This window comes from Podarcis bocagei (genome assembly GCF_964188305.1).
Source record: "Podarcis bocagei genome assembly, chromosome: 4".
Lineage (NCBI taxonomy): Eukaryota > Metazoa > Chordata > Lepidosauria > Squamata > Lacertidae > Podarcis > Podarcis bocagei.
Window position 1 is genome coordinate 88,810,753 of NC_138128.1, and position 27,778 is coordinate 88,838,530.

At 46.5% G+C, this 27,778-nt stretch overlaps 2 protein-coding genes across 6 annotated transcripts in view; one reads left to right on the forward strand and one right to left on the reverse strand.

The window, feature by feature from the left end:
- The first annotated feature begins 53 nt into the window (after positions 1 to 53).
- On the forward strand, positions 54 to 17,242 carry AP3M1 (adaptor related protein complex 3 subunit mu 1). 2 transcript variants are annotated; one of them, XM_081191799.1, is made up of 9 exons: positions 54 to 158; positions 4,528 to 4,803; positions 5,807 to 5,978; positions 6,921 to 7,058; positions 7,575 to 7,660; positions 9,322 to 9,455; positions 11,399 to 11,606; positions 12,867 to 13,011; positions 16,388 to 17,242. In XM_081191799.1, exons 2-9 carry the CDS (start codon positions 4,531 to 4,533, stop codon positions 16,486 to 16,488), a joined length of 1,257 nt encoding a protein of 418 aa, XP_081047925.1. In that variant the 5' UTR covers positions 54 to 158; positions 4,528 to 4,530; the 3' UTR covers positions 16,489 to 17,242. The 2 variants fall into 2 exon arrangements, with proteins under 2 accessions (XP_081047925.1, XP_081047924.1); XM_081191798.1 differs by lacking the exon at positions 54 to 158 and adding an exon at positions 407 to 543.
- Positions 17,243 to 17,404: 162 nt separating this feature from the next.
- VCL (vinculin) overlaps positions 17,405 to 27,778 on the reverse strand; it is an 86,021-nt gene continuing 75,647 nt past the window's right edge. For 2 of the 4 annotated variants that reach the window (XM_081191571.1, XM_081191572.1), the window contains exons 19-22: positions 27,072 to 27,299; positions 23,563 to 23,766; positions 21,847 to 21,951; positions 17,405 to 19,670 (exon numbers count right to left, since the gene is read on the reverse strand). In XM_081191571.1, coding sequence (XP_081047697.1) covers positions 19,524 to 19,670; positions 21,847 to 21,951; positions 23,563 to 23,766; positions 27,072 to 27,299 — 684 coding nt within the window. In that variant the 3' untranslated portion in view covers positions 17,405 to 19,523. The remainder of the gene's footprint in view (positions 19,671 to 21,846; positions 21,952 to 23,562; positions 23,767 to 27,071; positions 27,300 to 27,778) is intronic. The other 2 variants (XM_081191573.1, XM_081191574.1) reach the window with 1 other exon arrangement.

Genomic DNA, 27,778 nt, shown 5'->3' on the forward strand with positions numbered 1-27,778 from the left:
GGAAGGAGGAGGAGGAGCAAGAGGAGGCGGGGAGAGATTTACGCACGAAAGCGCGCAGGGTAGACTGGGCGGAATGCCTGATCCAGCAAGGGAGGGGATTCGCGGGCATTGGCCTTAAAAATACAAAAAGGCGGAAGGGTTTGGCCCCAGATTTTCAGGTAGGACCGGCGATAATGCAGCTCCCAGTTCTGCGCTGGGGTGCGCGCTTGAATTGTTAGCAAAAAATTGCAACCAAGGATGAAAACGCCCAGCGAAGTTCGCTGCGCTCCAAAACTCCGGAGCCAGGATGCAGCGTTCCTTTTGGACTAGGAAGCGCAATGGAGATGGCAGGGACATTTCTAGGAAGGCAGGCGCCCGGGCCTCTTCCAACCGCGGCTTGCATTTCAGTGCAGGCAGTTTGCAAGGGCGCCCTGCCGGGGTGTGGTTAGCGATGGGGCTGGCCCCATCGGAGGGCTTCGCAGCCATCTTTTTGCCAGCGCTGCTGCTGTGTGGCTTGGCTTGTGCCGGATCCTGCTGCTCTAGAGTCAGTTTTCCGCTTGGAGGGTGAGTTGGTGGAAGGTTCGTGCGTAAAGGCACTTAGTTGCGCGTAGTTACGTTTCAGTTGGAGGTTAAGACTGAATGGCTGCTTAGGCTACAGTCCCTGACCCCCGCCCCTACTTTCCTGGAGAAAGCCCCGCTGCATGCAATAGGGCTTACTTCTGAGTAGACATGCTGAGGCTTGCGCTGTCGGTGACTCTTTGGGTGGTACCAGCTGGTTAGAGAGCTAACAGATGTTTCTCCAGACTGCTTGTAAAAAGAAATGCGATTCCTGGAAATGCTAGAAATCTTGCTGCTACTTCTGTAATTCTTTGCTGAACTAATTTGGAGGTATTTTCAACTGTTGCAGGTTTGTTTTGGGTGGGGAAATGAGACTGAGAAATACAGCTGGTCCCGAGGGTTGCATGCACGTTCACCGTTGAGCTAATGGCAGCAGTATAACTTAATTACATGAGGGCTGAGGTTCTAGGTGAAGGAAATAACTGAGCTGATTCCTTGTAATTTGGAAGATGTTTGTTTGTCCTTTAGGCGTGGCAAGATGTAAAAAGCAAAAGGCAAAAAAACCCCAAACACTCTACTCCTCCAGCAGTACCGTAAAATAAACTTAACTGTTGTTACACAAACCGGCCTGCAGACTTTCAAATATTGGTTGGTGTTGGCTAAGCCTCAGGATTTTGGGTTCCCCACAAACAAGGGACAAGCAGATCTGAATGGTCCATATCAGACTTCACACCAGGCAGTGGTTAAGGAATCTTAATTACATGTTTGTGTGGTGGCCATTGGCAATTTGTAGTTAGCAGCTGGCTAGCAATCCAGAACCAGAAACCCTAGCTTGAAATGGATATGCAAACAATGGTTTGTGCTATTGGATAATTGACAAACCAGAACAGCTGATGGACTATAGAGATAGGAAAGAAAGGAGGGTGATTCAGAGTGTTGTTAACACCTTTCCTTCCACATCTGGAGCTCTTTTTAGGAATTAAGGGTGCTCTTGTCTGCATGGGTGCTGCACAAAGCACCCAATGAAATATTTCATTATTAGGCTGGGTTATAGCAATTGAAGTCAAAAGTAGCTTCTGCTTTGGGGGATGGTGTTGTGTTTAAAGCACAAGGTGCTCATTCTGTTGGCACTGGAATGCACTGGGAAGGTGTTTCCATAATTATTTCACTACATCTATACTGCTGTCTGCTGAATTTCTTTGCCTTTAGTGTAACTAGGAGAGGAGCAGTGGAGCACCTGCTGTGGGCAGATCCTAGTAAGGAGTGCAAAATAGGCATCCAATATGTTGACAGTTGTTAAATTAATCCTGGATTATATCATATTTCCTTTTCAGTATAAACTAATGTTCAGGACGGTAGTTGAAAAGGCAAGTTCTGCTGACTCAGAGGGTTAGTTGGGGCAGTGGTCCTGTTGCAGCATTTTTTTTGCTGCCATGCTATGTCATGAGTCAAGATTTGTTTTCAACTTTGCAATCTTTCAAAACAAACAAAAGGCCTCTGCACATTCCATTGGTGCAACCGGGGCGATAGCTTTTATATCTCAGTTTCTATCCTAGTGAAGGACAGTCATAACCATATGACACCTAGCCAGCTTTTGGCAGATCAATTTGGGAGCAAGAAAAATCACTGAGATGTGAAAAATTGAAAATTCATTGGTAGCATCCTTTAAAAGCCCATGAACATTTTCATCAGTGCTACTGGCAGAAAAGGAAGCTCTCTGTGATTGCGTTGCAAATTGCAAAGATCTTCCAAAGACATTAATGGTTGTGTAATGTATTGATAGCTATTAAAAAGACATTAATCATGTAGAATTTTCTGTTCAGCCTAGAACAATAGGGCATGTTTTTGGGATGATACTGACTTGCCCTGAGGCTTACACAGTCTTGAGGTGAAGAACGTGCCTCAAGCCCTCCAGATGTTATTGAACTCTGTTTCCCAGCAACCCCCAAAAAGCTAGGCACCAAATGGCTCCTTAAACCAGGGTTACAGTTGCCAAAACAGAATGCCTAGTTGCCATTTTGGGGCCAGATGGCTCAAAAGTCGTATTTTTCACTACAGCTTTTTGGTTCCTGAAATTCATTCTGATTGTGCAGATATAATATAACAGAATTCTACAGTGGTGTTATTAGTGTGTGAAAACAGTCAAGATCCAATGATTCCCAGGCATGCACCTCCAGATGATGGAGACATCAGATACCATCCTGGTGCATAGGCATTTTCATTTGCTCACAAGTGGCCAATAGCCAGGCCTGGAAAATTTCAAACACTGCTTGCAGATATTGTTGTACTGCAGTTCCCATAATCACTGACCATTGGCCCTGCTGGCTGGTGCTAAAGGGAGTTGGAGTCATAGAATTAAAGCACTGTAGAGTTGGAAGGGACATCAAGGGTCAACTCTTAACTAGATCATACACGACAGATAACTATCCAACCTCTGCTTAAAAAGCTCCAAGGAAGGAGCATCCACAACCTTCCAAGGGAGTCTGTTCCACTGTCAAACAGCTCTTCCAGTCAGAATGTTCTTCCTTATGTCGAATAACATCTGGGGGGGGGCAGAGGCCCCCCACCCCAGATCTACTCCATCACTCTCTGAACTATCCCTCTTGAACTTGCATGGTCCTTCTTTTGAAGCTCTGTGAGTTAGTAGTGTTAACTGCATCTTGTGCTACTGCTACTGAAATTTGTTATCTCTTGAAGATTTACTTGCAGAGCCTAATTCTGATTTGATACACAAATAAAATCTAAAGGCTATGCCTGGCTAGCTATTACTATTTCCTCCTCCAGCTAAGTTCCATTGAAGTTTCACTGAAGACTGTATCAATGAAAGTCTGTGCAAAAACGGGGTTTGTCGACATAGCAGACAAAGAATACGACTTGCTACTTTCCCCAAGGCTGAGATTTTCTAACTGGTGTGTTCCTTTCGTCCTGTTAGGTTCCTGGAAAAGCTCTTGTCATGGAGCTTTAAAACATGTGGTTTTTACTAATGCTAGAAAAAACCTTTCATAAACCGGCTGTGTAGATAGTAGCAGCAAATTTATTAAACCAGGTAGCACACTTTTTAGTATTTAAATAACGCCTTTTACAGTGGCATATGAAAGATAATAATGCATTAGGAAATAAATGGGGCACTTCAAAATGGCTGCTACCATTACTCTTGATTTGTTTATCTTTGCTTAAAAGCAGCTGGCAGTAGAACCCAGATGACTCTCATAAACCAGTAAAAATTGCTATAATGAGAAACTACTTAGGTATTTTGTAAACGTAAAAGTAAAATAAAAACCTCTGGTGAGTTTAATGTAGGACTTTCCATACGTTGACTCCAGCCAAATGTTCTTTAGCTAGTCTGCAAATTGTTTCAGATGCAGCTCTGCAGGCAAATTTTCCTGACTGCTAACTTGGATAGGCACGCTGGTGGCACTGTGGGTGAAAGCCTCAGTGCCTAGGACTTGCCGATCGAAAGGTCGGCGGTTCGAATCCCCGCGGCGGGGTGCGCTCCCGTCGCTCGGTCCCAGTGCCTGCCAACCTAGCAGTTCGAAAGCACCCCCTGGTGCAAGTAGATAAATAGGGACCGCTTACTAGCGGGAAGGTAAACGGCGTTCCGTGTGCTGTGCTGGCTTGCCAGATGCAGCTTGTCACGCTGGCCACGTGACCCGGAAGTATCTGCGGACAGCGCTGGCTCCTGGCCTCTAGAGTGAGATGAGCGCACAACCCTAGAGTCTGTCAAGACTGGCCCGTACGGGCAGGGGTACCTTTACCTTTACCTTTAACTTGGATTACCTTGCAGAAAATTCTGAGTTTCAAAGGCTGGGTTCTTCCACTGACCCTCTTCCAAACAGCACACAGCAGTTATGTTTAAATGTAGCCTGAGCTACCTCTTCTAGTGCATATGGTTCCCAAAAAGTTTCAGGGGGGTGGGGGGAGGGAGGGAGCAGATCAACAGCCCAAATAATTGTTTATTTGCATTAATATGTGTGAATGTGTCTCCAACAGAAAATGATCCACAGTCTGTTTCTTATAAACTGTTCTGGTGATATATTCTTGGAGAAGCACTGGAAGAGCGTTGTCAGCCAATCTGTGTGTGATTATTTCTTTGAAGCTCAGGAGAGAGCGGCCGATGTTGAAAATGTGCCTCCTGTCATCTCCACGCCTCACCACTACCTCATCAGCATCTATCGGGATAAAATATTTTTTGTGTCTGTCATACAGACAGAAGTGCCACCACTCTTTGTCATTGAATTCCTTCACCGTGTAGCAGACACTTTTCAGGTTAGTCTGTGGAGCAATTGTAGGGTTTCAGAGGGGAAACAAAGGTCTAATTCCTACGAGTTGCGGGCCTTGGGGAAGTTCTTAGCCAGGTATAGGCAAACTCGGCCCTCCAGATGTTTTGGGACTACAGTTCCCATCATCCCTGACCACTGGTTAGTTAGGGATGATGGGAGTTGTAGTCCCAAAACATGGGGAGGGCCAAGTTTGCCTATGCCTGTTCTTAGCCATGTGAGCATTCCACGGGGTGCTCAGTTGCATTTAAATACACTTGTCACACACTCTGGCCTGTTTGCCTGGAACAGGCTTCCTCAAACTTGGCCCTCCAGATGTTTTTGGCCTACAACTCCCATGAGCTCTAGCTAGCAGGACCAGTGGTCAGGGATAATGGGAATTGTAGTCTCAAAACATCTGGAGGAAGCCTGGCCTGGAGGATTCCTCTCCCACTTTTATATACAACAAGCATTTAACTTTTAGAAATGCTTTGTTTTGTACAATTAACTAGTAATGTAATGAATTAGCACAGAGTGGGTGAAATTGGGTAACTAGAATAGAAATAATTTTAGTCAAATACAAAAACAAAGTGGTAGTTAGCTTTTTTATTGAGAGGGGCTATTGCTAAGAGGAGCATCTGTCTATATTAGGGGTGGCCAGACTTGGGCAGATGGGAAAGCCAGCTCACCTGAGAATTATAGGCACCACTCTAATGTCATGGGTGGGTTGCCCTGCCCACCTGTCAAAATTCTTTGCAGTCCCATCTGAGCATGGGAGAGCAGGGAAACAAGTGGACATCAGCTCTGGCAAGGACTGCTCCATTGCATTGCAATGGAGAAAAAATACCAGGTCTGCTTGCTTTTGCTGCACTCAGCAATTCATCTTAAGTGTGGTTCAAAAAGCTTGCAGAGCATTAGGCTGTGGCAGTTGCTGAATAGAACATGGTTTTTAGGTGAAGGAAAAGCTTTTAACTGGAATAAATCGCCTCCTTTGCATCCTCTGCTTGGTTTAGGATTACTTTGGAGAGTGCTCAGAGACTGCAATTAAAGACAATGTTGTTATTGTCTATGAGCTTCTTGAAGAAATGCTGGACAATGGCTTTCCTCTGGCAACAGAATCCAACATCCTGAAAGAGCTCATTAAACCTCCCACGATCCTGCGCTCCGTTGTCAACTCCATCACAGGTACCACGACAGCTTCCAAACGCAACTCGTTCTTAGCACTCTTGAAATCAAAGGCTTGACCACTTTATGCTTCTCCAAATTTCTGTTGGTTTGTGCAAATTCAAAAAGAGAAAACTTTGTATGTTTCTTAAGTTCCTGAGCTATGAGAGCAGGATCAGATAACATGCCCTCCGCCTTGGAGAAACTGGCTGGGACTGATGAGATTTGCATCAGCCATGTTGGCTGCTCCTGCAAAAGAGGGCCAGACCTCTTATCCCGTGACTGCTAAATTTATCCAGCATCTTCATTTGCTTAGCGGGGGCTTTGTCAAAGAACTATGTAGTATTTACCAGACCAGCCTATCCACTTGCTTCTTGACACTCTCAAATCACTCCAGATGGCACTGAGGCTAGGGCTGGGTGATATATCGATATATAGTTCAAAAGGAGTTTCATGAATCAGTTTTATTATTTTTGACCTGGCAATACATCATGAATCGTGCTATGTAAAAATCAAAAAGTGGGAAACACCGTGAAGCCAACCAGTTCTCTACATAGCTCCATTCTTGATACATCAAGATGTGTAGCTGGTTATATATCGCAGTGTTGAAAACCAGATATTGCCCAGCCCTGGCTGAAGCAAGATTTTCCTTGTTGATTCTTCTGCAAAGATTATTCGTCCATATATACGTTGGGGAAATTGGTGCACAGTGCCTTTAAAGATAATGTATGCTTTGTACCAGTTTACCTCGGACAGATGTTAAGCTAATTGGCATGTAATTTCCTGAGTCCCTTGTTAAAAATCAGCATTACGTTGCCTACTTTCCAGTCATTCAGTAAGGAAGGTGGTGTTTTGTGTGTGTGTGTGTGTGTGTGTGTGTGTGTGTGTGTATGACAGGTTTTTTTGTTTTCTTAGGATATTGATTTCTTACTGGTTTCTTTTGGCTATTCTTGTATTTCCAAGGCAGCAGCAATGTGGGTGATACTCTTCCAACTGGGCAGCTGTCAAACATTCCCTGGAGAAGAGCAGGAGTAAAGTACACCAACAATGAAGCTTACTTCGATGTGATTGAAGAAATAGATGCCATTATAGACAAATCTGGTACGAGGCTTTCAAATGTGTGTTCTTATCCTTGGCAGAGTGAAATGGAAGAGTTAGAGCTGGGGTGGTGCTTCACGAATAGTCTTCAGTAATATCTTTTATATAGTAGCTTGGATTTCGAAGTGCTCAGTGAAATTTGATATCTCAGTAAGTCTACCTTACAGGGTTGCTGTAATGTCAATATTAACTACTCACATGTTGTAGATAAGGGGCCAAGGCCGAAACTGAACGACTTTCTTAAAACCATTTGATGAGGTCATGGGAGGAACAAGATTTGGAAATGGCACAGCTTGTTCTTCTAGCAGCTATGCCACAGTTGCTCAAAAACATCTTCAGTTGTTGTGGCAATTCAAAAACATATCCCCAGGGCCAATAATATGCAATGAACTGAAGTCTGCCTGAAGCACATTAAATTAGTTTATTCACTTGCATGGTGCAAATGACTCCTTAAGGTGTGATCTGCTGATAATCCTCTTTTAAGAGATCGCTCTGTGATCTTTCCTTCCTCTCTGCCAGGCTCCACCGTCTTTGCAGAAATTCAAGGGGTCATTGATGCCTGCATCAAACTCTCGGGGATGCCTGATCTTTCACTTTCTTTTATGGTAAGTCGCATTTTCGTTTATAGTGTGTGCGCGCATGTTCGTTCTAAATAGTAGTAGAGGTCTGCATTCACCTGAACGCAAATAGAACCCACCGTACAATCGTGGATCCTCAAGCAGCTGATTGATGCTGTCAGCGAGTTCCGCTTGGAAAAAACCAGTCAGGATCTCACTTTGGTCTTTTGTAGAGCCATGTAGACATAGGATATCAGGTGTGGGAGCAGGTGGGCATGGTTTGTGGGGAAACTGCCCAAATTACTATTAGTAGTAGTAGTAGTAGTAGTAGTAGTAGTAGCAGTAATTTCTGTACCACCCTTCATCCAAAGACAACAGGTTGGTTTGCAATATAAATTGAGGCCCAGGCTGGGCTTAATAAGGCTTATGGGACAAAGGTTCCCCCGTCCCTGCCTTAAATAACAGTGAGTGAGAGGAATTAAAGTAATTGTGCAGGAGAGGGACCCGCTATCCCAGCACTAACTGTGTTGGACAGACTCCCAGCAGTGTGTCCTTTGCCTTGTTACTGTTGCTTCCAGTCGCTCTGGCCAGCCTAAATCTGAGTGAGTGAAGTACCCGTGATCTAGATTATTCAACCCATGAGAAGGGGACCTCCGTCTAAGCTCCCAGTCTGCACCACTCAAGCATCAGCCTGCCTTCCCCCCTACCTCCTGTTAACTTAAAACCGGTACTGTATTTCAAGCAGTCAGGGCAGTGTGGAGGAAGCCCTGTCCCTGGGTGGCAGAGAATCCTGCTGTGCCTCAAATTCTAAATGCAGTGAGTTCATTAAAGAAGGGAAAACATATGAATGGCAGTGAGTATTATTCATTTATTTAAGCACCAACGTGCACAGTTGTGTACAGAGAGTCACTTTGGGGCTCCATGAAGTGCCCAGAAAAAAAGGAGAAAATAACTTGGGAAGGAAATGAGTAGCAGCCCAGGGGTGATCCACCGGCAAAGGCTAACTGAAGCACTTGCAAGCTGCATGTAGGGAATGAGTCTGTTATAAGCGCCAGGAATCACCTTGAAGGTGAGGAGGAGGCAAATATGTGTGTTACACAGAAGGACTCAGGTCTATCACAGTTTGTGTGTGTGTTTTATACACAAATGAACGTGAGGGATAGATGTTGGCTCTTGAGAGTTGAAGCACAGCACTCATCCAAAAGCATTAATCATTAACTAGTGCAATCCTATTCATGTTGACTCAAAAGAAAGTCCCACTTAACCCTAAATTAGTTTGCATAGGCTTCTGGCTATTGTCTCCTCCTGTCTTCCAAAAACCTAATTAGTTGGCACATGACAGTGACTTGCCAAATAACAACGCAGTGAGTTTAACTGGGCCAGGTTTTGAAAATCTCTAGATTTGCCAACATCAACGTATTCTAATGAATATGAGAGAAAAACATTGTGACGCTCCAGTATGAATAATGAAATCCTAAAACTGTAGAGTTGGAAAGAACCCTTAGGTCATCTAGTCCAGTGTTCCCCAACCTTGGGTCTCCAGCTGTTTTTGGACTACAACTCCCATCATCCCTCACTACCAAGACCAGTGGTCAGGGATGATGGGAATTGTAGTCCGAAAACAGCTGGCGACCCAAGGTTGGGGAACACTGATCTAGTCAATATTTAGCATGACTGAGAAAGTGTTTGTCTTGATTCACCTTCTGTAGAATCCAAGACTCCTGGATGATGTGAGCTTTCACCCCTGTATTCGATTCAAGCGCTGGGAGTCAGAAAGAGTGCTCTCCTTCATTCCCCCAGATGGAAACTTCAGATTGATTTCCTATCGAGTCAGCTCACAAAAGTAAGTCTGAAGATGAGGGGCTGTGTATATACACAACAGTTGTCTTTGCTGTCATCCACGATCCCCTAACTCTCTCTAATCTTTTCGTTGCTGCCGTACGCATGCTGATACCTTTCTGTAACCTCCGTAGGACAGGTCTTAGAAACATGGGCTAATATTGCTTATTTTTTCTGTGCCTAACAAAAACTGAGCATCTATGTGTGCAAAAAATTAGGCAAATTCCTACCCACAGACTCAGAAGTGGTTTTGTTATGAGGATCCCATAGTTTGCTGAAAGCTAGTTTACACTGTTGATGAAAGAAAATGACACTCTCTCTCCAGTTCACATACCCATTCACCTGCTGTCAAATGAGGGTGGGTGACATTTTGGTGGGTTTCCCCCCCTAATTTAGGGGTAAATTATTTTTGAAGGCTAGGATTCTTTTCACCAATGGTGGGAGTGGCTGGCTTTTTCTCTAACAGTAATGGAGGTTCTTTTGGTGACTGCCATTGCCACACTCCATGGCATGTATGTGGGTTACTCAGGGAGGTGGATGGCAGTCACTGAGACAAACTCCTTTTGTTGTTATTTTAAAAAGCAGGGAAATATGTTAGTAAGCCAACCCCAGCTATGCGGAACAGTTATATGGCAGAACATTTCCAAGATTCAAAGCCATTTGTCTAGGAGTTTGTCTAGTAGTTGTCTTGCGGCAATCTCTCATGTCCATTTAGTATAACTGTAAATTGTGTTTATTATTAGTTTCTACTGTTTTATTGATTTATTGCATAGTTGTATAACATACTCTGTTCTGAAGGGGAGAAGGTCATAGCTGGCTGGGAGAATGGCTGGGACAGGTTCCACAGTGGGGGATGCACTGGGACACCTGGTCTTAGTGATCACGATTAGGAGGAGGAGTTACGCTAGGATCAGACCGTGTCATTGCTGAGGAGGCAGGTTTAGTCGTCGTTTGAAGACTATCCCGGCCTCCAGGTCTGGCCTTGACCAGAAGGATACTGGAATCAACAAGGGAGACCCACATGACCATAAGGTGCTGCTGTGCAATGCCAGGTCAATGATTCACAAGACGGCTGTCATCCACGACTTGATTGTGGATGGAGGACTTGACCTGGCATGTGTAACAGAGACTTGGTTGGATGAGGCAGATGGACCTGTTCTTGCTGCTGCTTGTCCACCAGGTTTCTCCTATGCACAGCAATCCAGGTCATATGGGTGGGGAGGGGACGGGGTGTTGCTGTGGTTTTTAGGAAGTTATTAGTTTGCACCAGGTGTCCTATTGGGAAGACCCGGTTTTCTGAGTTCATGTTCTGGAAGTCTGGCAATTGGGGCAATATGGGATTCCTTTTGGTGTACTGACCTCCCCGCTGCACCAATGATTTTCTGCCTGAGCTGCTTCAGGTCGTGACAGATTTTCTGCTGGAGACACCTAGCTTGGTTGTCCTAGGGAATTCTAAAATCCATGCCAACACGACCTTACAAGGGGCTGCTTGGGACTTCATGGAAAGCATGGCCTCCATGGGCCTGTCCCTGAATAAGTCTGGCCCAACTCATAGCTGCAGACATGCCTTAGATCTGGGTGGGAAAGAGAATGGAGGGGCTGTAAGGCAAACTAGATTTGGGCTTGATTTAGAATGCAGGGGGAGAGAATCATAGAATTGTAGAGTTGGAAGGGACCCTGAGGATCATCTAGTCCAACCCCCTGCAGTGCAGGAATATGCCGCTGTCCCTTATGGAGGATCGAACTTGTAACCTTGGCATTATCAGCACCATGATCTAACCAACTGAGCTATCCAGGGAGTGGAAGCGGAACCAGGAGTGCACTGTTCTGACCACTTGCCTTCATTCATTACAGGCCTCCACTTCCCAATGTGTTAAACAGCATCTCATATTTGATATGTGCCCACACGGTTAATGACTGCATTTAATCTCCTTTTTGAATATATAGTTTGGTGGCCATCCCAGTATACGTGAAGCATGTGATTGGCTTCAAGGACAACTCATCTTCGGGAAGATTCGATGTCACAATTGGGCCCAAACAGAACATGGGGAAGACGGTGGAAGGAGTCCTCATGACCGTTCACATGCCAAAAGCGGTGCTCAACGTGAACCTTACAGCCACACAAGGCAACCACACCTTTGATCCTGTCACCAAAGTAAGTCCTGTTGTCCTCTGTGGGTTATATAACCCACCTTTTGTATTAATTTAGAGGGGCTTTCTCCAATGAAATGAAAAGAGGGGTGATGCCTGCCATGTGTAACGGAGCATTGGACCAATTCATATGGCCGCTTGACCTTCTCTCATTGCTGCTTAAGTGTGCTCACCTTTGACTGCCTTATAGGATGCTGGGAACACGTGACAAGACACCTTTGGGTTGTATTCAGCACTGTGCAAGCAGCATTCTGCTTATGCAACAGGACCCCCCACTTCCTCCCTTCTCCCTGTGCATCCCCCAAAATCTCCATCCAGGGAGTGCATGGGGGGCGGGCTTCAGAGGAGAGGAGATAAGGGAGAAGTTCCATTGCGCAAGTGGAAATCGGCAGCCTAGGATACAAGCTCACGCCTCATCCAGCCTTGCCAGCGTGAGCTAAATGCCCTGTCATCACACACACACTTACCTAACACAGGGATGTTGCAAGTGTAGCGCTGGCTCATGGTTCTCGAGCAAATGATTAGAAACAGCCAGGTTAATGACACTCGAGAATTGCACAGAATTTGGAGACCTGTAAATCTTTCACTCAAAAGGGTAAGGCCTCGTGACCATTGTCTTCCCTGTACATCCCACTGACTCCTCATTTTTCTGCTGATTTCTTTGCCTGCCAGAAACATTGCAAAAACAGCTGGGTGCAGAATAAAACCCAAAGATTGCTTATTGTGCACGAATGTCCTCAAATGGATATTAATTAGGGGAGTTATTTTGCATTCCATTTGCCTCGAGTGAAACAAATGTTTCTGGCCAGCTTTTCTCCCTCAGCTTCTCAGCTTGTCCTATTAAGGTTACAGTCCCAAGTACCCAATTTAGCAGTAAATCCAACTGAACTGTGAGGCTTACTTCTGAGTAAACATGGATAGGATTAGGGTGTGAGGCTGCATTCATGCACATGAGCCCTTGTAAATCCTGCTCAAACAAACAAAGAATTCCTTCCAAGCAAACAGGGTTAGGGGGTGAGGATCAGGCTCATTCTTGGAAAGAGCCCCAGTGGAAGAATATTCTGTTGCTTTCTTTCCCTTGTTTCTGTTGCTTTTTGGTTTAGAAATGTAGGTTAGGAGCTTGCTGGCAGCAACAAAGCCGTTTGCTTCAGGATCCTCAGCCAGGCCTTTAGCGTGTATCTTGTCCAGCTTTTGTGAAACAGTTTTCTCTGTTTTTGCCCTGCAGTTTGGAAAGGTACTGTTACCACTACTGTTTGTTGTTTAGGTCTTAACATGGGATGTTGGCAAAATCGCCCCGCAGAAGCTGCCCAGCCTTAAAGGGGTGGTGAATTTGCAGTCTGGAGCGCCCAAGCCAGAAGAAAACCCCAACCTGAACGTTCAGTTCAAGATACAGCAGCTGGCTATTTCAGGTAAGGTGCTTATCCCATTGGCCTGGAGCAGGACTTAGCGTTGAATTTCTCTCCCAAACTTCAGGGAACACACAGCAGGTTGGGGTGAACTTAAGACTTCAGGAGCATATTTCAGTTCTTGAAGGCGACATGCTTTGAGAGATTGGCCAGTTCCTGAGTTTCAGCTCACAAGCACAGCCAAGAAGCAGGAGAGGGGCTAGCTTTCTCACCATGCAGGGGCTCCCACAGTACACGGTGGGACAAACAGAAGGGGCAGCAAATTGCAAGGAAGTTGAGCAAACTGCAAAACAGATGTAGTTCTCACCAGCTCCCCCTTGCCACTTTTTCTCATACAAGAGAGATTGTACTGTATGATGACGTAAAATGTGTTATAAAAGTACTTTTTCCTCTGTAAAAGGAGATAATGTTTGCGTGAAGTTTGGGTTTAATTCTAAAATCACTGGGCTGATGGTTTTTGAGAAACCTGCTGGAACTGGAGCTTTTTTAAATAAAAATAAAAATCTGATTTAACTCAGTACAGTGGTACCCCGCAAGACGAACGCCTCGCGAGACGAAAAACTCGCAAAACGAAAGGTTTTTTCGTTTTCGAGTTGCCTCGCAAGACGAATTTCCCTATGGGCTTGCTTCGCAAAACGAAGCTTGCCCCGGGGACAGCGGGTCTTCTCTTTTGAAGCAAGGGGCGGCGGGGAGATCGCTTCTCCCCACCGCCCCTTGCTTCAAAAGAGGTCTGGGGGCAGCGGAAGCGCTTCCCGCTGCCCCCGGACCTCTTTTGAAGCAAGCAGCTGCGCTTCTCCCGGACCTCTTTTGAAGCAAGCAGCTGCGGGGAGATCGCTTCTCCCGGTGCTCTGAAGCGGGGCAGGGGGGGGCGGGAACACCTTCCCCCACCGCCCCGCTTCAGAACGCTGCTCCGAAGCGGGGGGGGCGGGAACACCTGCCCCAGCCGCCGGGCTTCATAGCGCTGCTGCGAAGCCGGGCGGGGGGCGGGAACACCTGCCCCAGCCACCCCGCTTCGGAACGCTGCTGCGAAGCCGGGCGGGGGGGGGGGAACACCTGCCCCAGCCGCCTGGCTTCGTAGCGCTGCTGCGAAGCCGGGCGGGGGGGGGGGAACACCTGCCCCAGCCGCCTGGCTTCGTAGCGCTGCTGCGAAGCCGGGCAGGGGGGGGGGGACACCTGCCCCAGTCGCCGGGCTTCGTAGCGCTGCTGCGAAGCCGGGCAGGGGGGGGAACACCTGCCCCAGCCGCCGGGCTTCGTAGCGCTGCTGCGAAGCCGGGCGGGGGGGAACACCTGCCCCAGCCGCCGGGCTTCGTAGCGCTGCTGCGAAGCCGGGCCGGGGGGGGAACACGTGCCCCAGCCGCCGGGCTTCGTAGCGCTGCTGCGAAGCCGGGCGGGGGGGGGGAACACCTGCCCCAGCCGCCGGGCTTCGTAGCGCTGCTGCGAAGCCGGGCGGGGGGGGACACCTGCCCCAGCCGCCGGGCTTCGTAGCGCTGCTGCGAAGCCGGGCGGGGGGGGGAACACCTGCCCCAGCCGCCGGGTTTCGTAGCGCTGCTGCGAAGCCGGGCGGGGGGGGAACACCTGCCCCAGCCGCCGGGCTTCGGAGCGCTGCTGCGAAGCCGGGCGGGGGGGGAACACCTGCCCCAGCCGCCGGGCTTCGTAGCGCTGCTGCGAAGCCGGGCGGGGGGGGAACACCTGCCCCAGCCGCCGGGCTTCGTAGCGCTGCTGCGAAGCCGGGCGGGGGGGCGGGAACACCTTCTGAAGGCGGGCGGGGGGCGAAAGTCTTTGTCCCCCCTGCCTGCCTTCCCAGGGGCTTTTAAATCGCCCCGGACAGCGGAGAAGTCCTCCGCTGTCCCGGGGCGATTTTAAAATGCCGCCCGCCAGCATTTTAAGATCGCCCGGACAGCGGAGAAGTCCTCCGCTGTCCCAGGGTTTTTTAAAATGCTGGGGGTGGGAAGAAAAGCCCTTGTCCCCCCCCCCCCCAGCCTTCAGAAGAGGTCCGGGGACAGACTGTCCCCGGACCTGGTCTGAAGGCGGTTTCCCTAGGAACGCATTAATTGATTTTCAATGCATTCCTATGGGAAACCGTGCATCGCAAGACGAAAAAACCGCAAGACGAAGAGACTTGCGGAACGAATTAATTTCGTCTTGCGAGGCACCACTGTATCTAAAAGTATCCACCCTATCTCCTGCAATAAAGGCAGTCCCCTCTACCTCTTACCTGCCACAAAGGGCATTTCAGTAGTCTGTATAGAATGTGGGACCTGCAAAAACACTGCAGTTTGTCCACCAGGAGGAATGTTCCTTTTCAAGGCACCAGCCACTCCTCCTCCAGAATACCAAGAGCTGCATAGTTAGCCCAATTGTCTCTTCCTCTGCACCACCCCTTTCCTATTTGGCACTTCCCATCTCCCGAAGGTCAGTGAGCACGCTCAGTCCTCATTGGGCTCTTCTTGGGTGGGGATTGCCCCCTTTTGAACTTTAAATAAGTTTTGCATTTCTGCATACTGCAGAGTTCATCTGAACACATTGTCCCAGCCTCCTTGTTCCTTAGCAGTCCCATTTTGGCTCCAGTCCTGTCAATAATCAGTCACCCAGGTTTGCTATTAGAGGAAGGAGCGGTCTGTTTTGCTGACTGCAGAACTGGGCTTTGGGGCACAATCTTGGCATCCACCATAAAGAGTGTATTTTCCCCTTATAGCTATGAAGATAGCAAATGTCTGATGCTGCTGAAATCTTAAAAGTCTCAGAAGTGGCTGAAGTTTGCCACTGCCTAAAGGGCTGTGTGTGGCCTCAGAGTCCTGCTAAACATTCTACCGTGTTCACATTTTAGTGGGGTGGTTCAGAATTTGTCCTTCTATAATATTGCAAGGTGAGCACTTATAGACAACATTTTATCTTTGTGATGTTTTGAATTCTGCATGTTTTAGTAACTAAGTTATAGTGTGACATTTTTTATAGCAAGCGACAAATGCAATGAATAATAGCAGCAGCAGCACCATCTATCTCCATGACTAGCAAAAGGGGGCTAATTTGAACAAATTCAGCTGTTCGTGGTGCAGAATTGTAACCTGAAATTGACACATACCCAGTTGAGCTTTCCCACGCTGATGCTCTCTAGTTATTTTGGACAACAGTGCCCATTATCTTTTACCGCCGATTATGGCTGATGGGTATCCAACAACTGGAGGGCACCAGCTTGGGGAAATAAAGCTCATTCCCAGTTATATCCCCTATAAATTGGGAAGCTGGCTACTCTGAAGGACTGACCTGCTGTCAGTAGTTGTGCTGAACAGATTTTTTTCATGAGGGGATTCCTCCGTTGTAAGAGTTGGACTCTGTTTAAAGATTGTGTCCCTAAAACCTATCTTGTTCCTTATTTCAGGGTTAAAAGTAAACCGCCTTGACATGTACGGAGAAAAGTACAAACCGTTTAAAGGTGTGAAGTACATCACAAAAGCAGGGAAATTCCAAGTGCGAACATGAGACTCCAGCTCCTTGCTTTCTTGGCAGATCAATGTTGGGTTTTCTTGGGATTCCCCCACCCCAGTTGAGGGGAGACTCAGTGACTTCAGTTACACTAGATGCCAGTTTTAACAGTTCCTCTTGATTAGACTCATTCCCATGCACTACACCTCTTCAAATTAAATCATAGTTTAAAATAGGTCTTTCTATATGGCTTTGAAATTAACTTTCTGTAACAGTTCCCTTTTGTGGGCTGATGGGTTAAATGACTTGTGATTGCAACTGAGGACTGTCTGCAGAGCCAGCTAACACGGTACACTGCCAAGCAAACTACCAAAGCACAAGAGGAATGCAGGAACTTTTGGACACACACTTTGGGACATCGCTGAAGGTAACTGACATTCTTCTTATAGCAAGTCCTATTCAGAAACAAGAGGGAGGGGGGCAGAGGGCACTGTCCTCTGGCCAGAGGGATCTTCAGTGGTACGAACAAGGCTTTCCCTGCAATGTTTACAACATGCCTTTTACAACTGTTTTTTGCCTTACAAGCTTGTGCATTCAGCAATCTGTAGCCAATTCTGGATTTTCTACAACTTGCTTTACTTCGAAGGTGAAAAATGTATGGTAGTGGAGTCTTTGCATTGTCCCAATAGGTGCCACCACTTTGGAAAGTCCCCCCCCCCCCTCTACGCAATTTGTTTGTGCCATGCAAACCTCAAGAGCAGCTTAACAAGGTTGTACTATTTGTAATGAAATAAAAGGGAATTCAGCTGTACTGCCTGGTCATTCGGTTAATTGAGTTGCTGAAATGCGTACAACAATGAGCTTTCGTTAAATGGTCGTGCATTTAGTGCTGGCACTACTGTGCCAAACTGTCTATATTCAATGAGCAAAGTCGTTTCCCCTTCAAACCTGAAAATACTGACCTAAGTGGACATTTTATACAAATGCATTTTATTTTGTTTGAACAGAACAAAGGAGGTTGAAAATATTAGCATATACAACAAAATTCTGGTTTATAAACAAAGGTATTTAGTGGCAAAATGCTCCTAACTGACATTCAAGTTTGCTTCATCTTAGGTCTGATGAACAAGTGTTCAGGAAAGCATAAATTGCATAAAGTGTGGAGGATATTAACTTCTATAAAAGACTTTAGAACTTAGTAAAACATTCTGAAGAAATATCCAAGGCAAATATGAGTCAGAGCTTTCCTTCAAACATTCCTTAACAAAAAGCAGTCTTTGGTATATAAACCGTCATGTAATTAAAGGCATTAGTAATATTGCATTAATACAAAGTCAAGCTATTAAATGGTGATGATTTTAAAAGCTCGTGATGAAAAGACTATATGTTGGTCAAAGACATTCAAAGTCTCCTCTTCCTGCTGAGTTCATGCAAAGGCAACAAGGCATCCAGACTAAGGCTGTGATGTTCCCTTTCATCTTCTGGTTGTGGCTACTTATTGCCAGAAACCTATGTGACAATTTTGAGTACCACGCAGTCACCAAGTATTCAGGAAAAGGTGGGCAAGCAAATTTCCTTGCTCTAGGCAGTTGTAAAGAAGTCATTAAAAGGTCATTTCTGTTTTTTAAAAAAATTCCCTTTTAAATTGCACCAGAAAGAGGGGGCACAGAAGTTAAGTTTAAAGAAACTTTTAGCAGGTAAACAAGCGCCGCCTCTTAGCACTTCTATAGGTCTCCTGAGCATGAACTTCTGTTGCATGACAGCACAGGGGCACTGCAGCATCAGTACATAATTTATTTGCAAATACGCAAGCAATTCAGAAGTAGGACTAGTGATTTGCGCAGGAACATCGCCCTGCAAAAGACAAGAGGTGCTCTTTCATTAGTGTCAATGGCGCTTCTGCGAGAGGTGCACGGCGCCCTAAATTACCTGCTCTGTGCAACTGCAGAAGACAACGGTGTGTAGATCAGTACAAAAATAAAGTCCTACTGCTTCAGCACTAAGCATCCTAGTTTCCCTACCATGGTTGAAAGAGAACATTCCATTTGCCAGCCGATTCAACTGATGAGCACTGGATTTGAGGAGTGTTTCACTGTGTAAAAGCCCAAAGTGATCATTATTTGTGTTACCTCATAGGAGACGTTCTGCTTTCGTACCTTCTCCAACACATCCCAATGGTGATTGGCTAGAACAGAGAAAGAACTGTTCCGCTGCTAAAGCAAGCAGAATAATCAAAATGAAACCTGATATAAACACACATTTTTGTCCTGTGGGTACAATTAAAAAAGGGACAGGTAGGATAAGCAAGACATAGCCTCATGCCAGTGGGAACAGGCTGAAATATAATTTAAAACTCCCCCAGCTGTTTTGTTCCTGACCAAAGAGTAAGGGATTCTGTGTAATCTCTCCCTGCTCCCTCTCAATTAAATGCTCCAAACGGTTATTAGTGGTCAGTTTCATCACCAATAAGGTGTTGAACTGACTAATGGCAGCTACTCCCAGATTTTGATGGCTCTTGAGATCACTATTGGGCAGAACGACGAGCAGCAGCAGCAGCTTTTGAACACAGCACCTCTTCCCGTACAGCAAGGGAAAACTTTTGAAAGAAATGAAACAAACTCAGCAACACACTGGTTTTAAACAAGTTAGAGGAAAGGGAGCAGAAAACGGAAGTGCTGGGCTGTTCTGTCTTCTGATTGTCCCTCACAATAAACAGCTAAGCAAACCAGCTTCCCAGAGTTTTCATCCATGCTAAAGTGAAATCTGCATATACTGCCTCCTAGAAAACCACTGGAATATATGCTTCAGAACAGGGAGGGGAAACTGAGGTTACAGAGTTCATGAAAACGGGAGATATAAAAAAAACCTCAAAAGCAAAGAGAGAAAAGCTTGTCGTTGTGAAAGCTGATTGTGGTGAGGTTAGATACCAAAGGTAGCTCAGCACACTTATGAAAGCCCTTAAGAGAGGGAGTTCCAGGGGAGGGGGCTAGTTTTAATCGCTCAAGCACCTTTTGGCTGTTTACAGAATTCTCTTTGCTCCAACAAAGGGGTTTTCTATTTAAAAAAAATATGCTTAGGGGAAAGGCAGCGCTCTACTGGTACCAAGGAGTTTTCCTGACCCAGCGTAGAGTGAATCCAGCATCTGTTCTTATTTTAATGGAGGCGGCCTCAGCTTCCCGAACTGTTTCCTTGACAGATTGCATAAGGTTCTGGGCGTTGTGAACCAACATCTCTGTGGCCTGCAGAAGAGAGAGTGGTTTGAAAGCACTTTTTAAAATACAGTGGTACCTTGGGTTACATACGTTTCAGGTTACAGACGCTTCAGGTTACAGACTCCGCTAACCCAGAAATAGTAGCTCGGGTTAAGAACTTTGCTTCAGGATGAGAACAGAAATCGTGCTCTGGCGGCACGGCGGCAGCAGGAGGCCCCATTAGCTAGAGTGGTGCTTCAGGTTAAGAACAGTTTCAGGTTAAGAACAGACCTCCGGAACGAATTAAGTTCTTAACCCGAGGTACCACTGTATATATAAAAATAACACAGGCATTTTCAGATGACAACCTGAGAGGCATGGCTCATTTTTAGAATAAAGAGCATCAACAAAAGGCTGAACTGGCAGCAAGCCCATTCCAGTATGTGGGCATCTAACAAGGTCTCAAGAACTTCATGCTAATATTTAAAACCTGGCTTTTAATCAAGGGAGGGGCATCTGAAGACAAGCTGTGTGCTTCAACAGTATCAATCCAATGTCCAACCTGAAAATCATGATTCTAAAGCAACACGCACAGCCCAAATGACACCAAGTATGCAAACATCTGACAGAGATGTTTTTATTTTAGTGGAATTTTCCACTCAGCCTCCCTGTGCTCCCTAATAGGAGCTGGAGTGCAGCAACATCGGGGGGGGGAGGGGAGACCACATCAAATACCTTGCCATAGACCATTCTGGAAAATGCCAGCTGCAGGCTCCAGCTGTTTTGCCCTATATGTGCCAATACAAGCTCTTAGCTGCACATAGTGAGCTCCGACTGTGCTGGCAGTGATTGGGACATTCACATCCAACAGAGTAAAAAGAGTGCTGAGAGACAAGTTCAGCTTCTGCGCTAACCCCTCGGCAGCTAGCTTTGCAAAAGTATTTCATAGAATTGTAGAGTTGGAAGGGACCCCGAGGGGTCATCCAGTCCAACCCCCTGCAATGCAGGTATCTCAGCAAAAGCATCCACGAGAGATGGATGCCCACCCACTTGCCTTTAAAAAAAGAACAACATCTGTTCTTCATCTGTAAGAAGGGCCTGTGGGATCTGGGAAAGGTCCATCTTCTCCAACTTCCAGCACCCAGGCAGAGAAGCCCATAGGTGAGGCGTGAAGAAACAGTCCCAATCTCCGTTGACAGCCTGGATCCCACCCCAGGAATTTAGAGGTACAGTGGTGCCCCGCAAGACAAATGCCTCGCAAGACGAAAACCCGCTAGACGAAAGGGTTTTCCGTTTTTCAATGCGTTTCGCAAGACGAATTTCCCTATGGGCTTGCTTCGCAAGACGAAAATGTCTTGCAAGTCTTGCGATTTTTTTCGCTTTCCCCCCTTTTTCTAAGCCGCTAATAGCCTTTTAGCCGCTAAGCCGCTAAGCCTTTAATAGCCGCTAAACCGCTAATAGCGCTAAGCCGCTAAGAGGGTTGCTTCGCAAGACGAAAAAACCGCAAGACGAAGAGACTCGCGGAACGGATTCTTTTCGTCTTGCGAGGCACCACTGTACATTGCCTATGAAAATGAAATCCCTTAACACAGCTAGCAGCCGTGAGGATCAGTCCTTCGGGCATTTGTCTGACCCCCTTTTAAAACCACCAAAGCTAGTGGCCACATTTTTCTAATGGAAAGCAAAATCCAACAGTCACAGGGAAGGTTTGGGATAATTGTCCCCAACAGCAAAACAATATCTGCGTTGGATATTGATAAAATCTGGTGGCTTACGGCAGCGTTCAGGCAAACCAAAGAATGATTCATTTGTATCCACCAGAGGGTGCTAGTTAATAACTATTTAAACAGGCTGTGGGAAATTTTATTAAGCAAGAAACCCAGGTCTACCTTTGGATCATAAATTATATTTTGTTGCAGGACATGAACACAGCAAAAACAAGGGACAGCTTGCCACCGAGCGTACCTGACACATCCTAGTTTTCTAATGAGGGTCCGTTTGTCATAGTCACACTTGTTTTGAATCTACAAAGTGTCATGCACGTAGAAATAAGCATACCTATAGCCACACCTTTCAGTTACTCTAGCAAGAAAACTTACAAGAGCAAAAGGATAGCAAGGCAGCGGAGATTGTTTCACCAGTCGTGCAAAGCCTGCTTGCCTATGCAGTGGACAATTCCAAGCTTGCAACACACACACACCCTTGTGGCAGGCGTGAGAATTACCTGTTCAGACTCCTCGTCGCTGATGTTAGTGCGGCCCAGCATGGTGGCTTTGACAGTGGAGAGGATTTTGAGTTGCGTACTGATGGTTGGGATTCGCTCGCAAACCTGCAGGGAAACAGAATTGCACGGCTGAGAAACTGTCTATATAAAATTATACCACTGTTCTCGTGTGTGTTTTTCCCCCCAAAAAAACAGCAGTGGCAAGCATAAACGTTCCTTTTCCTTGGTAATTTCCACCACTCTTCAAGCCACCCATCTTTTTCTCAAGAAACACGGCAAGCTACTTCAGTGGTAGGGAACCAAGGTATCATCTAAGTTTTCTTATTTCCTCAAGGAGTTGTGGGCAGGTTTGGGGTCTCTTTCCAGCATTATTAATTATTATTATTATTAATTGATATACCACCCTTATATCAGGGTGGTTCGCAAGATAAAAACACAAATAAGTAGTTAAAACTAAAACAACAAAACAACAGCTCCCCCCCCCCAACTCCCACAAACACATTTAAAAGGCTGTTGAATATCATGGCTTTCTTTGCCACAAGAGGACCAGCTATCTATTTGAAGGCTGGCACCTGCCCACCCTGCTCTGCAAGGTTCTCTGCACAAGGGTCTGTTCCTTGCAGACCCCTTGCATTCAGCTGCACTGTGCTGTGCTTGTGGCAGCGAAGCCTCAGGCTGAGGTGGTACAGGGCCACAGAAAGCGCAGCTGCTCAGGGAATTAGATAGTCTGCAGTCCGATGTCTGTGAGACCCTAAACTTGCCTGGCCAGGATTACATTGTCGTGCAGGAGAAGATAGGAGTGCTGTTGAGACCAGTCGAGAAACAAGCAGGCTAAAACAAAGCTGTTGCCAGGATGAAAGACCTTGGCTGGATAGTTCTGCCATCTGTGGCTTCTACCATTACTGCCACATCGTGACCTGGCAATCTTAAAGTAGTCCACAGGTCCAAAAGAATGAGGAGGGCGAATTTGAGCAAGCCAGCCCACTGTTTGGGCTCTCAAGTAGCCCCTCTGCTCCAAAACAAACCCATCTCTCAGTGGCGTGCGGTGAAATAGGGGTACAGTTAGGGCCAGAGGCAACAGCCTGCAAGGACGACCGGGACACTGCATGTGTGACGTCGCAATGATGTGCAGGTGAGTATCACACCTCCCTCCCTGAACGGGGCCGAAGCTTCCTGGGCTTTGGAAAGGAGACGTCAGGGGAACATTTAGGAGACTAGCCTAGTAAGGGGGGGGAGGTAAAGGACACCTGGACGGTTAAGTCCAGTCAAAGGCGACTACAGGGTTGGGGCGCTCATCTCGCTTTCAGGTTGAGGGAGCTGGCGTTTGTCCACAGACAGCTTTCTGGGTCATGTGGCCAGCATGGCTAAACCACGTCTGGTGCAAGGGAACACTGTGATGGAAGCCAGAGCGCATGGAAACACCATTTACCTTCCCGCCACAGTGGTACCTATTTATCTACTTGCACTGGCATGCTTTCAAACTGCTAGGTTGGCAGGAGCTGGGACAGAGAAACGGGGGCTCACCTCGTTGTGCGGATTCGAACTGCCAACGTTCTGATCAGCAAGCCCAAGAGGCTCAGTGGTTTAGACCACAGTGCCATCCATGTCCCTGCCACTAGCCTAGTCCCCTTAGTCCACTGACCGCATGCCATCTCTGTTACCAACGCCAGCTCTCACTGCTTCCCTGCCTTCTTCAGGCAGTGGCTGGTGACCCACCTGCAAAAGGTTTGTCCTGATGCGCTTGTCAGTGCACTGCTTCGCCACCTCCTTGGCCAGCCTGGTCACTTCGTCGGAAGCTTTCGCGATATCCTTGGCACACTGGATGAGAGCACGCTTGTTCCCACTGCCGCCTCTGACCAAGCGCGACATCTCGGCCATGAGGAGGGCCATCCGCTTGGCGGCGGCGATGATGTCGTTGCCCTGGAAAAGAGCAAGGGCAGCCATGAAAGCTTGGGAGCCAGACATCGGGCCGCGCCGTCACCCCCGTCCTGTAAGCAAGCCCTCGCTCTGGAAGGGCAAGGATGAGACGTCCTGTGTGGTGCAGACGCCGCTCCACTAAGAGCACTGGAAAAGAGCTTTGCCCCAAAGGCCAGTTGTGAAAAACTTTCTCTCCCCCAAAAAGTGAAAAACAAGCTTTAGCCCGTAAAAAAAAAACACGTTGTGGACACGCAGTGTTAGTTTGTTGCTGAAGTGAAAGCGGCTAAGTTCAGACACTGTTACTTTTACCAGTTAAACACCTATCCTTATAATAAGGGTGCAAGAAGATAATGCCTTAAGTTTAAAGCATCCAGTGTTATGAGGGTGAATATTCTTAATATCAACATATAAATGGACATGACGCATCCCAATTTGGCACTCTACAGTCACAGATGACAGCTAACTTTTCTGAGGGGGACACAGCTGAGGGAGAAGTCAGTGCGTCAGTTAATCCTTTTGATCAGCTGTATATGTAAAAAGGCATGCTTAGATGGTAGCAGGTTTTTTTTTAAAAAAAATGTAAATTATTTTTAATAAACCACCAGTGATTCCACGTAAAAGGAAGCAGCGCTTCTAAGATTAGGCCTGCTGCAAGGTGTGTACGCATCATCTGAAACCTCAAAAGAGAAAAATCTTCAGGACTTAGTCATTTGCAAACATATGAAGCTATTATTTATCAACTGGCAAACTCTCCTGTCGTGAAAACCAACTACCACTTAATTCATCAAGTTGACAGCCTCGCTGTAAGAATTGCCACCTTTCCTCCACTTAGGACAATCTCATCTTCCTTCAGTGGAGAAGAGAGGCATTGGGCTGCACTTGGACATCACGCTAAACTATAGGTTATGCAGCTGGCTTAGCAATGCAGTCTTACCTTGGAAGTTGAACAGAATCCATTCCAGAAGTCCGTTCAACTTCCAACGGTTCGGAAACCAAAGTGCGGCTTCAGATTGGCTGCAGGAAGCTCCTGCAGCCAACCAGAAGTCCCGTCGGACGTTTGGCTTCCAAAAATAGTTCACAAACCGGAACAGTCACTTTCGGGTTGGTGGCGTTCAGGAGCCAAAACGTTCGAGAACTAAGCTGTTCGAAAACCAAGGTATGACTGTAGTTTGTTGGGGGTGAATGAAATTGACAAGCTACAGTTAATCAAAAGTAGTATCAAAAGTTTCTGAACTCCTGCCTACTACTCATGGCCACACCAGAGCGGATGTGGAAGAGTTTGCAAACTTCAGGCTGAACCGCAAGCATTCAGTTCAACTTGTAACACAACTTTTTAACAGCCACTGTTTTGAGAGGGAGTTCTTTATTTTTTGAGGGACAATATAAATAACTGGTGTTTGAAATAACATTTTTCTATATTAAATACTATAGCTGAAAAAGTATTCAAGATCAATGTAATAAATTCATTTAAAAATAAAAAAAAATCTGTGCAGTGTTTTTGTGAAGAGTGCTTAGCTAACATGACATACTGACCAACAGCAGTGAGAAAATAGGGAAAAGTGCCTGGACTGTAATCTTTTGCATGCAGGAAAGTGGCTGTTAGGCATTAGGACTACCGGGAGAAAAGTGTTTGTAACAATGGCAACAACAAAAGGCACACAGTGTGGTGATAGCTGCGGAAGGGGAAATGTGGTCCTTACGGACATATTTCCATTATGCAGTGCATAAAACCAGCATGTTGTACACATTACAAAAATCATCTGAGTTGCAAAAGTCTGAAGAGCCATATCCTTGTTCAGGAGTCTCTTCACACATTTGTTTTTAACCAGTGCACTGAAAATACTGTGTGTGTGTGTGTGTGTGTGTGTATTTGTACAAATGAAAAATGCATGTGCAAACATGCATGTTCCACCACACACATTGCGTATCACCATCGCAGGAGCAATGAGCCAGGATGCTAAACATGTGCTTGCTGCTGTGATGAGTAACGGTTAAGGGTGAACTGCCAGCCCCCTTGAGCAATGAAGGCCATGCGTCTTCTTGGCTGGTTTCTGAAGAGTAGAAGGCAAAGCAGAGTGTAAAATGAGAGAGGCCTTCGCACCATGAGGCAAGTGGTGGAAATGGCAGGTTCCGGAGGTACCATTTAAGGGAGAGAGAGATCTAACCCATGAAGCACAATGCAGCGACATGTTCTCATGCACATCTCACTTAAAATGAACGGGAGGCTTCTCCATTCATTTCAAGATTTGCAAAGGAGAAAGAGTGTGCTAAATTGTGCCCCACATTAACCTACACATGGAAAAACACCACGTGAATTTTGCACACAGGCACCAAAAGATCACCACCATTACTGACTGAAAAGACAATGAAAGAAAGACTCATTTTTTTAAAAAAAGGGGGGTTTCCACACATACATACCTAATTTTTAGTAACTGCACAGCCACACACTTAACTCCTTGCAGCATGCTAGTCCCAAAAGCAAAAAAGTGACCCGACAGCTCCCAAAACATTTGTTTGCGATTAGTGCCAGCAAGCTCAGGACTAAGATCGCTCCGAGCCACGGACTGAGGATCTCCATCAACATCATGGGTTGTGTATTTTTTTTAGAAAACCCAACGAAGTCTGAACTTAGCAACCAACACATTCAGCATAGCTTGTTGACCAAAGTCCTCTCACCATGGGCCAGCCTTTTTACATTACAGCCAAGTGCACATCAGCAGGTCCAACTCCTCGGCAACGCCGCCATACCAAGCCATTCCTGGTCTGTCCAACGTTTTAGTGGAAGCCATTGATAAGAGGCAGAAAAGCACAATGATGCGTGTTAAATGACTTCGGGAATGACAACGACGACTCCCTCACAATCTGGAAGTCACTGAGAGACTCAACCATGGCTTCACAGGTAGTCAGCTGGTTCGTACGTATGTTTGTTTGGTTTGTTTGTTTTCTCTTCCCTTTCGAAAAAAAGAACCACTGCCGTGAAGAGACAGGTAAGACAGAGAGCAACGACAGGGAGAGGAAGCCTTGATTAAGAAGGAGAGTAAAACGAAGGAAGTTGTGAGCCAAATGAAGCTTTTTGAGCCCGGCCATCATCGCCAGCAGGCCTGTCAGAAACATGTGAAGCCACTCTCAATCCTCAACAATGAAGTGCAGACAAACTCGAATTTCATTCCAATTCAGAAAAAGGAAAAAGAAAGAAAGAAAACGAAAATGAGACCCGACAAGGATCAAGAGTGAATGCAAATGTGTCAACGTTCCAAAATGGCTGGATGCAACGCGGGTCAGTCGCCAGGGGGAAATGGAGGAAGTACCTTACTAGACCACTTGGTGGCTTCCCGGTGCAGAGACTGAGCAGCGGCCAGAATGGGCTGGTTAACGGGCTGGTTGGTTGGCATTAACAGCAGCTCAGGCTCGTAATCATCTTCAATGTCAGAGGGGAGAGTGAATTCAACATCTGCTTCCTCCTCCTCCTCCTCCTCCTCCTGATCTACATCTACATCAGCCTCAGGGGCTTCCTTAACCTCATCAGTCACATCAGGCTTCGCAGGTTGGGCGGGGGGGGATGCGGAGGGGGGGGGATGAAGAAACAGGGACAGTTAGTATAAAGAAGCAGGATCTGGTCAAAGAGCAAGAACTGAGCTGGTTTTAGTAAATCCCTTTATTCTGGAAGGAGTGGCAGGAAGGAAGGGACGCAATTCCAAGGGAACACTTGACCTGAGAATCTACAAAGGCTTCAAGGAGAGAAACAACAAGAGTTTAGAGAAAGCACATCAAGAATCATCATCGTTTTTCACTCGAGGTCCTCTCTAAAGTGTCTTCTATTTCACCACAACATTCTTTTCTGGCAAGACAATGGTGCCACGGAGACAGGAAAGGAAAGGAGAAACAAAAGCAAGTGCAACACTTAAAGATTACTTAGGGGGTGCAAGAGGAAAGTTTCAACGATGAGGCTTGAGCACTGAGGAAAAACCACCAGGGAGCAGAGACGCCTGGGGCTGCTTTCTGTGCCCAAAAGAGA